The sequence below is a fragment of the Sphaeramia orbicularis genome, chromosome 3 (assembly GCF_902148855.1).
Source record: "Sphaeramia orbicularis chromosome 3, fSphaOr1.1, whole genome shotgun sequence".
Lineage (NCBI taxonomy): Eukaryota > Metazoa > Chordata > Actinopteri > Kurtiformes > Apogonidae > Sphaeramia > Sphaeramia orbicularis.
The window spans coordinates 45,157,762-45,175,697 of NC_043959.1; the positions used below are offsets into that span (position 1 = coordinate 45,157,762).

The window sequence follows — 17,936 nt, forward strand, 5'->3', positions numbered from 1 at the left end:
GAAATATTATTTTAATAACAGCTATCTGTTTGCAAATTGAAATCAAGTCCAATTTTTTTTCCAAGTCATGGAATTACATCCTAATGCTCTATACTTTGTTTACCACCCCTCGCTGGTGGTGTAGGCAGAAAAAAGCATTTGTGTACCTGTTTGGTAATCATATTTGGCATCAGTGCATGCATGCTGCTCATGCTGAAGAACGTGACTTAAAGAGCACAGGATGTTTTTATGCTTAAAGAATGTGGTCAATGCATTTTCAGTGCCGTCGCTCCAGGTGTTAGAGCTGCCCAATGTTATGATCAGATCAGGAAAATGGATGCTAAAACTCTAGTCTGAACAAAGCTATAGTATCTGTTAGCGTGTACTTTTGTTGGAAGCTCCTAGAATAAGTCCGGATTCTTTTCGGTCTCATTTTTATAAATTTATTGTTGACTTGATCTGATCACAAACAAAATATAACTCAGCTGAGGATCCACACCCCAAGTTGGGAAATGGATCTAGACAGTCCAATGCACATCACTTTTATAATCCTTGTAAATTGATCTTCAAACTATGGGCTGACCCCCTTGTGCTAGGTGGGCTGGGTTACAGAAAATGGACTGGTGTCATCTGACTCTAAAATCAAGCAGATGTGATTCCTCAACTCTATGCAAAACTCCCTATTTAGTGTTTACCTCTTAATCTCTAGTTGTTTATGATCGTCTGTGAGCATGTGTATTTAAAAGTGTGCCTAAGATAAAACCTAAGTCCTGTAATCATAAATCTGTCAGTTTGGTATGTGACCAAGATGTGACCTAACCAAAGAACTTTAACACTAACCAGTGACACAAAAGAATCCTAACTAATACTGACTAATATGTGATGAAACTTAAGAATTCAACTATCTACATTAAAATAATATTTCATATCTCTTCCTTTAGGCTCCTAATCACAACAAATGCAACACACAACTGCATGTCCACTGCAGTATGCAACACTCACACTCCTGTGATGCAGCTTTAATGACACCACATAATCATACTTAAGGGTCCGATCAAGCGGTAACATGTGGACACATTTCGTGTTCAGACTCTGTCATGTAAGCAGTTACTTATATGCATGTATTATGCATATTTGAGTAGGTATTTATAAGCACTTTAACATTATGTATAACAAAATTTGGGGAGATAAATTTTTTAGGTGAAAAATGTCAAATTACTGCTCAGTAACACACGGACTTGAAACGGACATCAATTTTTTACACTTTACACAAACATCCAAAAATGCGGTTCTCAACAGAAAATGATATCAGATAGGACAAATCCTTTTAGATATTTTGTTCATCTATGCTGAAAACAAATTTCGGAGTAAAATATTGAAAAGTCTGACAATTTGGTAAAATGTGGACAGGCTGCCATAGTAACATGTGGACGACTCGTTACCATTGTATGCATCACCCAAAATGTATCAAAAGATCATTACTTTCTGGAAGTTTTACTCAAATATCTGAAAAATAAGTAACTTGAAAATTAAAAATTGGTATTTTTGTGGTACCATGTGGACAGGAAAAGAAGTGATGACATGCACATCCAGTCACTAAAAGGTGTGCAGGATCCCAAAGACACAGTGGATGAAAGAATCAGATAAGGTCTGATCATTGTGTTTGTATGCATTTGCATGAATACACTGTATTTGTGTTAATTTAAAGAAATTTGATTATCATACTTGTGTGGATTATTATGTATTTAAAGACACTTATCCTCATTCAAAAGTTACTGATAACATAAATGATTTGCATCACTTGTCACGTGATATTGCCATTAGTGCCCCATATGGAGAGAAATTTGTTTCTTTATTCATCAATCAAAAAGAATGGATTTGCAATTAAAAAGAATAGATGTGCAACCAACAAAGAGATTTGAGAGCAGATGACAGAAAGTGGCAATCAAAAAAAAAGATCATTTTGCTTATAAACCAGTCCTCATTGCTTGTGAGTTAAAAACTTTTGCTTGAGACGTCAAAAGTTTTGATTGAAAATACTCCTCTTTGTTTGCAACTTCAAAAGTTTTGCTTGTGAATTTAACTGCGCTTAATGGGCGTGGCCTACGCCGATGGATGAGAGAAGGATTTCTATTGGTGGGTTTGTCCTGGCTCTAGCGCCGGCTCCAGCTTCCACGTTACACCCACTTCTCCGTTGTGTTATGTTACTGGGAGGTCAGTTGATAGTTTGCTGCTCTTTGAAATTGAAATGTGTCCCATAAGTAACGAGTTACACTAAATATCGTCGTTTACAGCCTGTACATTCACAGCCTGAGCAGAGTATGGAATGAGTGAGTGAGTTACAGGGAGGAGTTGAGAGACAGCGGGTATAGGGTGGTTCAACAGGACACCTGGACCACAGCTCGGTGCCAGGTGCCATGGCACAGAAAGAGAAATAATGACAGAGTGACATAGGAGCCCATAAGATACCCACAAACACAAGTGAGAGGCAATCAGGTTAGCAATTCTTCTGAATGGTTATCATTTTCCAGCACAATGTTTTCTGGTTTTCCCTATGTCGCGTCCCGACCGGATCTGAGCGCACCATGGACCCAGTCCCAGTTCACCTCGGACTCAGTCCTGGCGCACCTCAGACATGGTCCAAGCGCACCATGGACCCGGTCCCGGCTCGCCTTGGACACGGTCCGAGGTCTGAGGTGTGCTCATCCATCATCTCTCATCCATCAGCGTAGGCCACGGCCATTAAGTGCAGTTAAATTTGGAAGCAAAACTTTTGAAGTTGCAAACAAAGAGGAGTATTTTCAAACAAAACTTTTGAAGTCTCAAGCAAAAGTTTTTAACTCACAAGCAATGAGGACTGGTTTATAAAGAAAATGATCTTTTTTTTGATTGCCACTTTCTGTTTTTTGCTCTCAATCTCTTTTTTTGGTTGCACATCTATTCTTTTTAATTGCAAATCCATTCTTTTTAATTGATGAAAAAAGAAACAAATTTCTCTCCATAACCCCATATAAACAGCTGTGTGTCATGATCTGTCCCATGTCTGATGAAGGGCTGCGGCCTGAAATGTCACGACTTGTGGTGAACCAATTTTTTTTTGAGGAGCTCATAGGTTGTGTCATCTGATTCTTTCAATATGTGGACAGGGCCTTTTCAGCAACTCATAAATGTTCAAATTCATAATTATCAATACTATTCACAAAATAATGAAAATCTAATACTTGAAACTTAACAATCATCCCTATAACCAACAGATGGAAGACATTTTCAAATTTTTTAGATATCATTTTTAGCGTCAAGTTCAAGCTATGACTATGGTGTAAAAAGTACAATCAATAAAATTGGTTGTAACTTTTTTTCTACAAAGGATAACAGGATTTTTAAAAGGATAACAGTTCCATGAAACAGAGATCTTTAGCTAAAAAATGAGCCTATGTGACCAGTCTATCCACTCTGTGTTGTGTTGTTGGATGAGCATAAACCCGAGACACAGTGATTTCATGCGGAGGCAGTCTCTATTTATTTACCCTGGACAACAGGATTATACAACAGTTAGCTGGGATGCTAAATCGTGCCCTGTACCCAGATCTACAATGACAAAAACATCATGTCAACACCGCGCAGGACAGACAACAAAACCAACAAGCTCAACATCAAAGTAAACACAACTTAACAAGCATGGATAACACAAATAATAAGAAATATTAGCAAATAAATCTACAAATACAGGGGCTATGATGACATGGATACTGACCTCTCACCAGAGACAATATGAAAAAGGGGAGAGCTACGGGCACACAGGGAATTTATACACGAACACTACGGGGGGACACACGAAGAAGGAATGGGTGTGGCTGGAGGACTAACACCCCAAACAGACTGTACAATAAGGAAGACACCAGGTATGTATAAACTATGAATGAAAATGACAATTTAACCCAATTTTGTGTAATTATATAATCATATATATTGAACAGGGTACGCCTACTTGATAAATGATGTGTGCAAACTGACTTTTTCATGTTGATGTTCACTTTTGCTTGATCAGACCCTTAAGCAACGTTAACCAGCATCGTTTACAGGGTGGGGAAGCAAAATTTACAATATTTTGAGGCAGGGATTGACAGACAGTGTATGACCAATTAGTTTATTGAAAGTCTTTTTTTTAAGTTTTTTTTTTTTTTTTTCTTGAGTGACTTTATGCCTCTTTAGGCATTAAAAAAAACAATGTGATACATTTTTTTATTAAGCTATTTTTCATGGAGTTGCAAAAATGTCCACTCAGCTGGACAACATGCGTTTAATTTTTGAAGCAAAGAATCATGTATTTACTGATTTACAGGGTGGGGAAGCAAAATTTACAATATTTTGAGGCAGGGATTGAAAGACAGTGTATGACCAATTAGTTCATTGAAAGTCATGAGAATTTATTTGCCACAAGAAAATGTACATAATAGAAAATGTTTTTATTCTATGTGTCCTCCTTCTTTCTCAATAACTGCCTTCACACGCTTCCTGAAACTTGCGCAAGTGTTCCTCAAATATTCGGGTGACAACTTCTCCCATTATTCTTTAATAGTATCTTCCAGACTTTCTCCTAATACTTTTGCTCATAGTCATTCTCTTCTTTCCATTATAAACAGTCTTTATGGACACTCCAACTATTTTTGAAATCTCCTTTGGTGTGACGAGTGCATTCAGCAAATCACACACTCTTTGACGTTTGCTTTCCTGATTACTCATATGGGCAAAAGTTTCTGAAAAGGTATGGATAATAGTGTTAGGTATGATTATGACATCAATATATGTTTGGTTTCAAAACAACTGACGTAGTGCCTGCTGAGAAAAAACAACTAAATGTTCATTGTAAATTTTGCTTCCCCACCCTGTATTTATATTTACTCATTCAGAAAATTAACTGCTGTTTGCCGTACTTTTGCAGCAGCAGTAGCATTTGCACCCCCTGATGTCTCCCCAGTGGTTCACGTCACGGCCGGTTCTTTACCTCACATGGCTGAACTGTCAAATGTCAACCCCACCTACACTAATATGTCAGACTTTCAGACAAGTAACAGCCGAGGAAAACAAATCACATTCACGGTCTCTAAAGAATACTAACATATGAAGCCTGCAGTGGTTGACCGAGTAGCCCTGCTGTCAGTGTGTCGCGGCGTCGGCCTATCGGAGTCAGGCTCACATCACACAACACCAGAGGCTCATTTAAAGCCTCGTCGCTGATAAATATTCCACAGTACTCTGATTTTACTATCAGCCCTGCAGCCAAATCTCTTTCTAATACTAAAACCTTACTGTACCTTTTTCCCCCAGCCCCCCTCCCCCTTCCTCTCTCGCTACTCTCTCCTGTCATGCCTGACTGTGCATTTTTGTAGCTACACTGCTTCCACATGCCAGTGATACAACATCCCTCCAAACACTGCACCAGCCTCCAGCACAAGAGCTTAATCAGGCAGGAAATAGATATAAGAGAACATGGAGACAACCAGAGCTCAGACAGCTCAGCTCTGGTTGTCTCTTGCTTCAGTATTTGTCTGACATGCAGTAATAATGAGGCTTTAAGCTCAGACTTCACCACATGAAATGAGACAAAGAGTAATCGGTTCCATGTCTTTGCATTTTACCAGAATGTACAAACACCAGCTCCTAAAATGTTAAATGTCTTGTTATGGACCGATCAAGTGGATGACAATTTATTGATTTCATAATAACAATGGTGATTCAACCATAAAAAAATCATGTTTGTTCCACATAAAATCTTATATTCTCAGCTGTATGGCACTACAGAAAGAGGAATAGTGATGACTGGTAATAAGGCAACAAGTCTTTGCGTTAACAGCTTTAAATTTTACACTGAAAACTAAAAAAAAAAAAAAATGTGCATAAATGGAACAGAAATGTAAATTGTTCAGGTTCAGCTTCCATTTTAATTCATATGTTTCTATCTTGCCTTCATCTGTTACAATCAGTTGAAATTTTTTTTGGTAAAGTCTACTTTAATTTGAGAGATTTATTACAGATGACAGCTACAACACTCACCACTGTGACCTGTATTCTAAAGTTGAATGGCCTTCTCTATCTAACAGGTGTGATAAACATTGGATTTTATTTGTTTTTAATGTTTTATGTTGTTTTTAGTACCTTTTAATGCAAGTCACTATCATACACTCTCAAAGGTCTGGCTCACACTGCAGGTTCCTTCAGTGCGTACTGAATTTGGAAAGTCCAGTTTTTCTTATTGTGCACCTGCAACCTGGAACACTCAGCAAAACCATCTGAAACTTACCACACTTTTACCATTAGGACCATTTAAATCCATAATTGTATCTTATTTTATGTCCAGCTGCTCCTGTTTTTAATTAGACTTCTCTGTTTTTAATTCATCTTTGTCATTTTTACTTTTTGGTATTTCTGATATGTTCATTGTTTGTTTCACACGTTTTATGTTTTGTCTCCGTTGTATTGTAAATGAGGTTGCTTCCTCTAAATATGTCCAAGTTTAAAGGTAGCGTAGGAGGTGTTTTCCTGGAGCATTTTTTACAATATTGCTTAAAATCCCCTTCACACCCTGATCGCAACTAATTAATTAAATGCTCTAACACAAAAATAAAAAAATTTTAGTCACCTGTGGAATGGACAGGACTGAAAAAACACCATCCAATCATTTTAACCAGCCCATCAAAATGATTGAATGGTGATATGTCTATCAAATTCAACTGCCATTTGTCCCTCCCCCCTCTGCAAGTACAGTCAATACAATGGAGGCGTGGCTTCAGGGCATGTCTGAAGAAAGGGGTTTGGACTTTTGAATTGTGTATTTTCAAAATGTAGCTTGCTCAAACCATTTTTCCAGGATCTCCTACCCTACCTTTAAATAAAGGTTATGAATGAATGAATGAATGAATGTGAAGAATAATTCTAGAATAATTACAGTATTGCTCTAAAATGTCACATATTTCTCGACTGGTGAAGCTTGTCTCCCAATAAATTCATGGGTGCCAGTACTGATAAGATTCAGGGTCAGTTCTGCTCACTGAAGAAGATGTTGTGGTTACAGAAGCTAGGACCTCGCATTCCAGTAGATCCGCATCTAAAACAACAGTAATGACACTTTGCGTAGCACATCCCAGCAACAAGATGTGAACTGACGATTGGCAAGTCACGTCAACAGGTGAGGTCCAATTAGAAGACGGAGTCTGATGATGTTGCGAAGTCCAACACATTGTTCGGGGTGCAGTCACCCAAGAAGATAATTGTCAACCACACCCGGTATTCGGGGCTCTTTGACTCGAACTCTTGTCCAGAGAGACCAGTGCTGGCGTTTATATTTCACATGTGATCAAAATAAATTCTTAAACTGAGACCAAGTGCATCCTGAACTTGTCTTTGGAGCTTCCAATCAACGAACGCGAAAAATCCTAACAAATGAATGAATGAATGAATTTAGGATTGTTTTCTGTTCTAAAGTGGTTGGATTTAAATGAGTGATATTTTGCTTTTTTTTTTTTTTTTAATGGAATAATGCATTTTAAAACATTTCCCTGTGGCCTACATAAACTGTAGACGCTATGCTTGGGTCTGAATTCTTCATTAATGAAACTCTACAGGTCCATCCTTAACCCTGTTTCTGAGTAATGACATCAAAAAGGTTGTTTTGAGCGCTGGCCCTTTAAATGCAAATGAGCCACTTCATGCCCCACCCCCTCCAGGTTGTTGGCTGTGCTGCTCTGTCCCGTTCAACCAACAACTGAACATTTTAGGTAATCGGCTCGAAGTCTGGACATATTTTCAGTATGGACTACAACCGCTGCTGCTGACAAACAATTATGTCGTACTCAGAGAAATGTTCGTCGGAAGTCTTAACCTTACATGTGCAAATGTCATGACGTAACTAGTTATAAACGTAATAAATTAATCAGGAATTAAAACAGGTTGTAGAAATCCACTTGATTTTTTTCCAAAATGAATATAAAGACAGCTTTGCAGCACCTGAAGACTTTTGGAACTATTAGGGTCCAAATACACAAATAAAAGTAGCAAAGACTAATAAAAGTGGGTTTAGCAAAATATGACTCCTTTAAATATTTAACAAAAATATTCTTATATTTATCTAGATCTATAGATATGTAATTGTAAATAATGCTACTGGGGAAGAGGATTTGTTTGATTGTCTCTTTATGTCATTGCAGCGATGGAGTATCACAATCTGAACACCTCCATTGGTACCAGAGACTTCTGGGTTATCACAGGTAGGTATGTCATTGTTACATAACTTTTACTGAATGTAAATGCTTCTGAGGGAACTGGACTGTTTAGTTGCAGAATCCATCCATTATAATGTAGAAAACTCCTGCTTTGTTCCCTTCCTTTCCAGTGACCTTTGTCGCTGCTTCAAATACTTTGCTGATGCACATCTGAAAAGTTGTTTCCTTTCTTATATTGACATTTTATTCAACAAAAAGAACCTGGACAGGATGTATGTGGTCAGCACTTTAGTAGTCAGTAATAAGACCACGAGCACTACTAGTGCTAGGGCTGTGTTGTAGTGTGTGTTTTACAAAGAAGAGCCTCCTGAAAAAGAGCGTTCAATCATTTATTTGTAATGTTTTGATTGTTAAAGCTTATGTCATGTAATCAGAAGTGTCTCATTCTCCAGATGCAGCTGCATGTGAACTCCAGATTGTTTTTGTTGAGTTCTTGGACCGTTGACTTTATGAATGCACCAAAATGCATGAATGTATTTTAGCGTTCAAGGGCACTCACACAGCCATGTAATGGATGGGCCTTTCAGATGCGACTTGGTAGCTCTTAACCCTGCACTTACCGCAATGAAAGGCTGAGTCAGTTCAAGGTCATATCAAGATAATGGGATTTACTCACACTGAACAAGATGTATGACCAGGGTTATTGCCTTTCAACTCCTAAAAAAATAGAACTTAATTAAAGCTTCATTAATTTTGACCACTGAGGGCCAAAGAGACTCCAAAACATACTTTAAAGCCTCAAAACATGGTTTGTCTTCTAGGAGAATTAGGCAAAAACTTCATTCATTCAAACCATCATATGCAATGGTGTCAAGATACAGATACATTTACTGACAAAACATGCAAAATTAAGAATGTTCAAGTAAAAATACTCATAAAGGAGATTGAAATGTCCTCAGGTATTGAATGTGTGAGTCATGTGTCTGGTGCAACTCAAAGCAGACTTTTGTATTTCAGCATAAACCTATGGGCCTTGAACTATGACAGTCAGTTTAGTTGTAGTTCAGTATTGATGTTGTGTAAGGAAGCTCGTGTCCAATTTTATTTTATTTTATTTTTTTTTTAGAAATTAGCTTGCATTAATTATCTTAGAAATCTGACATACTGGTTAGCTGATGTTTTCAATGTATATGATAAAGTGTTATAACACATATACATTGCCTTTATACATTTTGTACATTTATACAGTACATTTATAAATCTCCCACTAGAAAGAACCTGTAAAGTCATTGTGTTTTAATGTGCAGACAGGGTTTTGAAGTAGATCTAGTAGCTCTGACACAAACATTCATTTTGAATAAAACCAATTCTCTCATTAATTCTCAGAATTTCACTTTATGACCCAAGATAATACCTTGGAAACTACAGCTAACCCGCATTTTTGACTTAATTATCTTAATTAGTGTATCAAAGTCAGTAAAGTTTCACCACTTCAACTCTACAGGCATTTTACTTGTAGACCAGTGAGATTTGTAGATGAAAAATTATAGATGATTTACAGACCTCTATGACAAAGACTAACCAACTTTGCTTTATATGATATAATGATGTGTGTCATATGGATTTCCATTAAACAACGTAAGGACAGAATGATAAACAAATCATTATTCTGAAAGCATCTGCAGGCAGCTGAGCCAAACCCAGTGTTACAGAGTCTGGATAAGATGTGGATGATAAGCTATGTCAGCTTGTTGACAAGTGATTTGAGGATTTTTGCCAGACATGGAAGTTGGATTTAAAAGGTTTTAATCATGAGCACATGTCTAGTAATATGTCCTGATGAAGACTGTGTGTAGTTGAAATGCATTAGTGAAGGTGTCTCTATAGGTTATACTGCTGTTGTATCTTTGCACTGCACATTGCACTTTTTACTGTTTTTGCAACAGTCCTTTCTGCCCTTTTGTTTTTCATGCCTTCTGCTCCTATTCTTGATTAACTCCTGATATCTTTACACACATTTACATTTTGTGTTTTTTGACTCAGTGAAGCAATTATCACAGTAGAATAGAACAGAACTTTATTGTCAGCGACATGTCTTTGACTCTCCTTCATGCAGCATGCAGTAATAATAATACTAATAATGATTCTTTGATTTAATGTTTTTATGCTTTTATGTTTTTATGCAACAGGTAGAAAACACATCTTGTCTTTTAAGTCTACCTCTTTTTAATCTAAGTTATTCACAGCTACTTATACTATGGATTTATTTATTTATTGTGTGTTGATGTGGTATGGCTGTGTTTGTGGAGCGGTGACCGCATTTTGTATTTTGAATTTCCCCTAGGGGATTAATAAAGTAATAAAGTAATAAAGTAAATCAATCAATCAATCTATCTATCTATCTATCTATCTATCTATCTATCTATCTATCTATCTATCTATCTATCTATCTATCTATCTATCTATCTATCTATCTATCTATCTATCTATCTATCTATCTATCTATCTATCTATCTATCTATCTATCTATACATCACACTTACATAGCACTTTTTTGGACACTCAAAGATGCTTACTAAAATATGAGATAAAATCACAATAAAATGAAAGGAAGAGTAAAAAAAAAAAGTTAATTAATAAAAACAACAGTGTAAATATGTCACAGTACAGATAATAACAATATATTGAGGCAGTCTGTGTTTAGATCTCTGTTGTTTCCTTCCTTGTACAAAGGAGTCACGCACAAACTCCCATGTAATTATACAGGTTGACATTCATTCACTCATTTTCCGAACCGTTTAATCCTCTGGAGGGTTGCGGGGGTGCTGGAGCACATCCCAGCTACCAACAGGGGAAGGCTGGGTAATCCCTGGACGTGTTGCCAGTTCATCGCAGGGCTACCAGTTGACACAGAGAGGTTAAATATGTTAAACAGTTTGTACGCTCCAGTTGAATTTCCTGGGATAAATGGTTTGTAATGTAGAAGCTACATCATGAGGATTAGTAGGTTGTAGAATAAACTGCTGTGTGTGGTTAACAGGGTCAATGAAAGCACTATTAAAAGGTGTGGGTTCTGTATATGTGTCTTTAAATAAATGACCAGTGGCAGTAAAATGCTTGTCAATACCTAAGCAGATCCCCTTTTGTTAGATAAAACAGTTATTACATTGAATACAGTGGGTTAAAAAACAGTGCTTTTCCATTTCATTTACTGCCTGCCAGAATTTGTCCTAGTCTTGAATGAGAATGATTGAACAGTTCCAAATAATAATTTCTGTTGGCTGTCCTTACAGAGGATGGGCATTTATTTCTTAGTTGCCTAAGGGTATGCCAGAGGGATGGGTCTCCGGTGGTGGTTTCCAGTCTAATGGGTCCGCTTTGAGCAGGGGTGGAATGGAACAAAGTATTGGTACTTTGTTACTGTACTTAAGTACGTTTTTACGTATCTGTACTTAAGTAAAAATAAAAATGCATACTTTTGATGATACTTCATTACATTTTGCGACAATTATCTGTACTTTCTACTCCACTAAATTTCTATAATTTATACCGTTACTTATTATATTTTATAAACACAATTTCCTCAAATACATTACATGTTATTTGGCCAATGTTTTTTTTTTTTTTCTGCAATCATTGGAACATAAACTTTGTACTGATTAGTTTTGCAATTAGGCTACAGTTGTTTTTCATGCAGGTCAGGGTAAAGGACTTTGGAAAGTAACTGTTGTTGAACAGAATGTACTGATGATACAAAAATAATTAACCCTTAAAGACCCAGTGCTACTTTTGTGATAGTTCCCAAATTATTTTTTCTCTCTATTTAACCTGTATTAAGTGATTTATCACCAATTATTACATTTTTTATCCTCTGTATTTTGTGTTTTTTAAGTGTACATCAGGTATTTTTACCTCTGCCAAGGACAGCAGAGGTTATGTTTTCATCAGAGTTTGTTTGTTTGTTTGTCTGTTTCTCTGTTAGCAAGATAACTCAAAAAGTTATGCACGGATTTAGATGAAATTTTCAGGAAATGTTGATACTAGCACAAGGAACAAATGATTACATTTTGGTGGTGATTTTGGGGGTGGGGGGGTGGGTTGATGACATTTTCAGGAATTCTTCAGGTGGGGGACTGATCTGCCTTGGTGGAGGTCTGTGCTCCTAATGAGTGCTTTTCTAGTTCTATATTTAATTTACTGTTCATGTAGGTGCTCATTTAAAATCAGATTAAAGTTGAGGGTTATTATATCCAAAACAGAGAAAACTGAAGAAAAAGTGACAAACTGTATTTTACACCAATTGTTTGCATGTATTAACAGGATTAGTGGATCAGCAGGTATTAAACAGTTTAGATCAGTACATGCTTTTGGTAGTAAAGTAAAAAAAAGACATTTATTCATTTTAATTGGTCCTCCTATTGTAATGCACAGATCCATCAAGAAAATGAATAAAAGATTCTATGACTTGAAAATGGTTGTGCGAAGATCCCCCAACACTTCTGGATTGGACAACTGTTGTGAATGAAATTTATGACATGGAAAGACTGACCTTCTCATTAAGACTTACTACTGATAAATGGAAAAAAAATATTGGGAAAAATGGAATGTGTGTGTTAATCAAAGAAATCCTTGAACCTGTATAATCCTATAATAATTTGTCCTGAACCTGTCTGTATTTTGTTCATCTGGAGTTTGAACCTGGATGCTCGAACTGTGGTCTGTCTTTTGTTTTGTTTATTTATTTATTTTTTTGTTTATTTTGTTTATCATAAAATCTGGAGTCAGAAATATAGTGTATATACAGGGTGGGGAAGCAAAATTTACAATGAACATTTAGTTGTTTTTTCTCAGCAGGCACTACGTCAATTGTTTTGAAACCAAACATGTATTGATGTCATAATCATACCTAACGCTATTATCCATACCTTTTCAGAAACTTTTGCCCATATGAGTAATCAGGAAAGCAAACGTCAAAGAGTGTGTGATTTGCTGAATGCACTCGTCACACCAAAAGAGATTTCAAAAATAGTTGGAGTGTCTATAAAGACTGTTTATAATGGAAAGAAGAGAATGACTATGAGCAAAACTATTACGAGAAAGTCTGGAAGATACTATTAAAGAAAAATGGGAGAAGTTGTCACCCGAATATTTGAGGAACACTTGCGCAAGTTTCAGGAAGCGTGTGAAGGCAGTTATTGAGAAAGAAGGAGGACACATAGAATAAAAACATTTTCTATTATGCAAATTTTCTTGTGGCAAATAAATTCTCATGACTTTCAATAAACTAATTGGTCATACACTGTCTTTCAATCCCTGCCTCAAAATATTGTAAATTTTGCTTCCCTACCCGTATATAAAAAAATTCTATGACTAAAAAGGGGCAGAGAGAAACATTTATGTCTACCTGCTCCTTATCTAATGCATGAATAAATAATAAACATAGATAGTCTTTCAATCCCAGCTACCTAACAGATAATATTTACTGAGAAATATAATAACCTATGTGTTTGAACCCTCTTGTGGTACATAGCAGATGTAAGAACTGTAGTATTTCTTTCACGTATACGCTCTTGTTTTTAATTCTACCGCAGTCTCTTTACTCTTTATCAACTCGGTTCCCTTACCAGCAATTTATTCTCTCCCTCTTAACATCCATCTGCCTTTTGCTGTTCTTCCGTCTACATTTGCAGTGATCCAGGATGTGGATAACACCAGCCTGGAGGGACAGTACCAGAGCTTTGCCAGTCTAATGGAGCAGCGGCTGGCTGAGTTGTTTGTGTTGGCAGGCCAGCAGGGCACTCGATTCAGACGAGCCACTACTGTAGGCAGCTACACTGTCCAGGTAAGACATTGGCAAAGATGCCCACAGGGAACGCCAAGTCCCAGGGAGTGTTCACTTTCCCTGACAGAATAAACAATCCATGTGGCACTGGGTTATGCAGTTTAATTCTAGCAGCATATTGGCCAGAAGTCATAAATCTATACTTTTGCGGAGTTGAATATTTCACGTTCTTGTGCACACAGCTGCATGATTAGCTATGGTCAACCTTTGGTAATTAGGAAGCGTCTCTGCTAATCATCTACTAATTGCTCATCAAAACAAGTCAGAGGTTGAATGATGCTGAACATCGTGTTTTCTTCTTGTAAATACATGGTTTTACTCTGATTTGTGTCTTCTCTCAATTAACCTACTGATATGGAGTGTGCTGTAATTCTGTGAAACATATGTTGACTTCATTTGTTTTACACTCAGATGGTGAGCATCCGTAGGGTGTCAGGATTAAAGAATCCAGCAGAGATGACTTACTATGTTCAACACAATGGCCTCCCTTTATCGGGTACATCTGCGGCCAAGGTCCTGAACACGGTGGATTCGCAGACAATGGCTCTCACACTGGGATACTTTGTCCAGCTGCAGGCAGAACGTAAGCATAAAAACAAGATAGAAACATAGCAAAAGAGAACCCCAGACCAAAGCATGTCTGACATACTGCAGCTTCACACATAAATATATATATAACCTATGCCAGAGTTTCTCAACCTTAGGGGTGGGTCACCTGGAATTCAAATGGGGTCGCCTGAAATTTCTAGTCATTGATAAAAAACAAAAAACCTTACTAATAAAAAATATATGGTGAGTTGAGCGAGATAATCCCAATACATAAAAGACATGACAAACTCTGAAGCTGAAACTGAAGCACTGTGGTACTGTTATCTTTCAAATGTTCATTGTGGTCAGTTTAAGATCCTGCAGCTCTTTCATAATTTATAGTTTGAGTTATTGTTTGTTCAGTATTAATTGTCAGCCTTGTAAATCCAAGCTGGACTGACTGTACATATCCTGACCAATGAAAACCAAATTCTCACTTTGTGTAGTAATCTACACCTGGCTTTTCTGCCTCCATCCATAATAATATACATTAGACTAAATTAGACTAAATGTCATCTAAAATTAACGTTTATTTGCAACATAGTATAGCAAACTATTACATGATCAAAAACAAATGAATTTTAGTAAAAAAAAAAGTCTCAGTTTAGAATGTCTGGAGTCACCAGAAATTTGTGATGTTAAAATTGGGTCACGAACCAAAAAAGGTTGGGAACCACTGACCTATACAGTTTTATTACTATTATTATTTTTTGTACTGTTTATTTGTTTTTTGAATGCACATTTTCTCTCACTTTATCCTATTACTACCTTAACCAGTGAATTTCCCAGTTGTGGAATTAATAAATTTCATCTTGTTTCATCTTATCTTAACATTCTGTATATTTTAGTGGTAAAAAGCAGCTTATGCATTATACATCCATTTAACCAGTCAATGACCTAAGTATACTGGGCGCCTTGTAATGAAGTGATGCTAATGAAAAAAATGTTTTTTTCTTTCAGCTGTGGTCAAGAACCCTCCTAATAACCTTTGGATAATTGCTGCAGTGCTGGCTCCCATCGCTGTTGTAACACTCATTATTATCATTATCACAGCGGTGTTGTGCCGGAAGAATAAAAATGACTTTAAAGCTGATGCCATCGGCAACCTCAACCCCAGAGCAAAGGTATCTATCTATCTATCTATCTATCTATCTATCTATCTATCTATCTATCTATCTATCTATCTATCTATCTATCTATCTATCTATCTATCTATCTATCTATCTATCTATCTATCTATCTATCTATCTATCTATCTATAGTGTATTTGAAACTTCCATCTTTGAGACTTGAATGCCACATGCAGTGTTTAAAACACTTTCCTATGTCTTCAGATGGCGTATCGAAGAGATGTGGGCTACTATCACCAGGTATCCGCCTCTCTCTTTTTCTTCTCATTACTGTTCTATGTTTTCATCTTCAGGGCTCAACTGTGCCAACAGTGGGATTTAAATGGGATTGGAGCAGACATCACCTGTGTTATATTTCAATAGAGCCTGCTGTGCAAATGAAAACTAAACATACAACAGTAACAAACCATGGACAATGGAATCTTCCTGAAAGGCTGCTTTTGCCTATTCTTCTTATAGCGATCTCTAGATGGGAAATTTAACACTCAATAGAAGAGGATAAGCTGAATGAGTGTGTGCGTCTGTGTGTATTGATACTAATTCATTGTGTGTAGAGAAGATTGAAAACTGTTTCCATTATTGTTACACGATGGATGTCACAGTGTCCTAATCAAATGCATTCCTCTATCTTTTTTTTTTTCAGTTTCTTTGTACATAGTTTACATCAGTGTAGATGAATTATAATAAGTATAGCACTGAGCCTTTCACATAAAAAGTAAGGTAATGAAATATTTTTTCCTTTCAATCATAATGGCTGGATCAATGTCAGATAAAAAAAAAACAAAAAAACTGAAAAACATAATTCCATTAGATATTAAAATGCAATGTTGCTGTTGTTGCTGCATCTGAATAACCTTAACAACCTAGGTATTAGTTTCTAATAACTAAAGCAAAAACCATGGAAATTTGTATGTTTAAAGATGGAGTGACTTCAAAAAAATGGAAATGAGGCTCTGGTAAGACCTCATCTGAATACTCTCTGTATCATTAAACTTCCATCACAGGGTCTCGCTTGAGCTTCCAGTGCTGAACCAGCCAACAGTTTTCATTCGTTCATTCATCATCTGAACCTGCCTTATCCTCATTAGGGTCACAGGGGTCACTGGAGCCTATCCCAGGCCACCAGTTTAAGTTAGTGAAATATAAAGATCTAGAAAAAGAGTCTTTTTGCATTGGTGTGTGTGCGCCATAGTAAGAAAGGCTGTTTTTCAGTCAGGAAAAGATCACTTATTGATTTTGCATCCTGGCTTTGCTGCATCGGGGCAGTGAAGTGTGTCTGACAATTTATGACGCTGTAGTGACAGTATAGCACTGAATATTTCAGTGTGTATGCGTTGGTGTGTAATTTTCCAACAACTACCTGTTTATCTGTAAACATGTGGGCATCCACTGTAAGTAGACACTTTTTTTTATAGCATTTATCACTATATTTCCGTCAAAGTCTGCAGATCTCTTCTTGTTACTACCCACTGAGAGTCATTTATTTGACAAGAATTTGGAGGAAGATAAAAAGGGCCTCAGTTAAATCTGTGCTTATCTATTTCAAGGCACAGCTGGGCAGTAATCCCAGTTCTGTTGCTTAAATCCTCTGGACATCTCTTGAAAAGATGCATTTTGAGTTGAAATGAGATGTTTGTTGATGTTATTTTCTAAATTATAAGTCTTTGTGTCTCCCAGCATGTTAATGTTTATTGTGATTTCCTGTATGTGAAAGGAAATCAGTCATACTTACCCTTGTGCCTTGTTACTTTCTTTATGTTGGCTCACTCTGTCCATCAGCCGGTCCAGGGTTTTGACTACGCCAAGCAACACCTTGGCCAACAAGGAGGAGATGAGGAGACCCTGCCTGTCAGTCAGGATACCTTAGTGATGTCGCTACAAATTAGGGACACGCCGCTGTCACTGGAAAAAGCCTTGCAGCAAGATGGAACTGCAAATAAGAAGACCCTCACCTCTGACAAACATAAAAGGTACTATTACCTGCTCTGCAAGTTTTTGATGACATGGGTTCTACTATCAGAAACTTTTTAATAGTCTAGAAGTACTTAAAATTATCATATTTTAAAGGGCAAAATGCAAAGAGGCAAATTTAGCTTGTACCCTGTAGGTTTAGCCCTATTATATAAAGCATTACTCATTTTTCATTTGTATGAGCTGTATTAATTAAAGTGCATTACA

At 36.8% G+C, this 17,936-nt stretch overlaps 1 protein-coding gene across 2 annotated transcripts in view; it reads left to right on the forward strand.

Annotated features, from left to right (window-relative positions):
* Positions 1-17,936, forward strand: part of kiaa1549lb (KIAA1549-like b) — a 112,914-nt gene that overhangs the window by 63,995 nt on the left and 30,983 nt on the right. For both annotated transcript variants that reach the window (XM_030130817.1, XM_030130816.1), the window contains 6 exons: positions 8,184-8,243; positions 13,889-14,040; positions 14,452-14,623; positions 15,589-15,752; positions 15,963-15,998; positions 17,538-17,728. In XM_030130817.1, the coding sequence (XP_029986677.1) occupies positions 8,184-8,243; positions 13,889-14,040; positions 14,452-14,623; positions 15,589-15,752; positions 15,963-15,998; positions 17,538-17,728 (775 nt within the window). The remainder of the gene's footprint in view (positions 1-8,183; positions 8,244-13,888; positions 14,041-14,451; positions 14,624-15,588; positions 15,753-15,962; positions 15,999-17,537; positions 17,729-17,936) is intronic.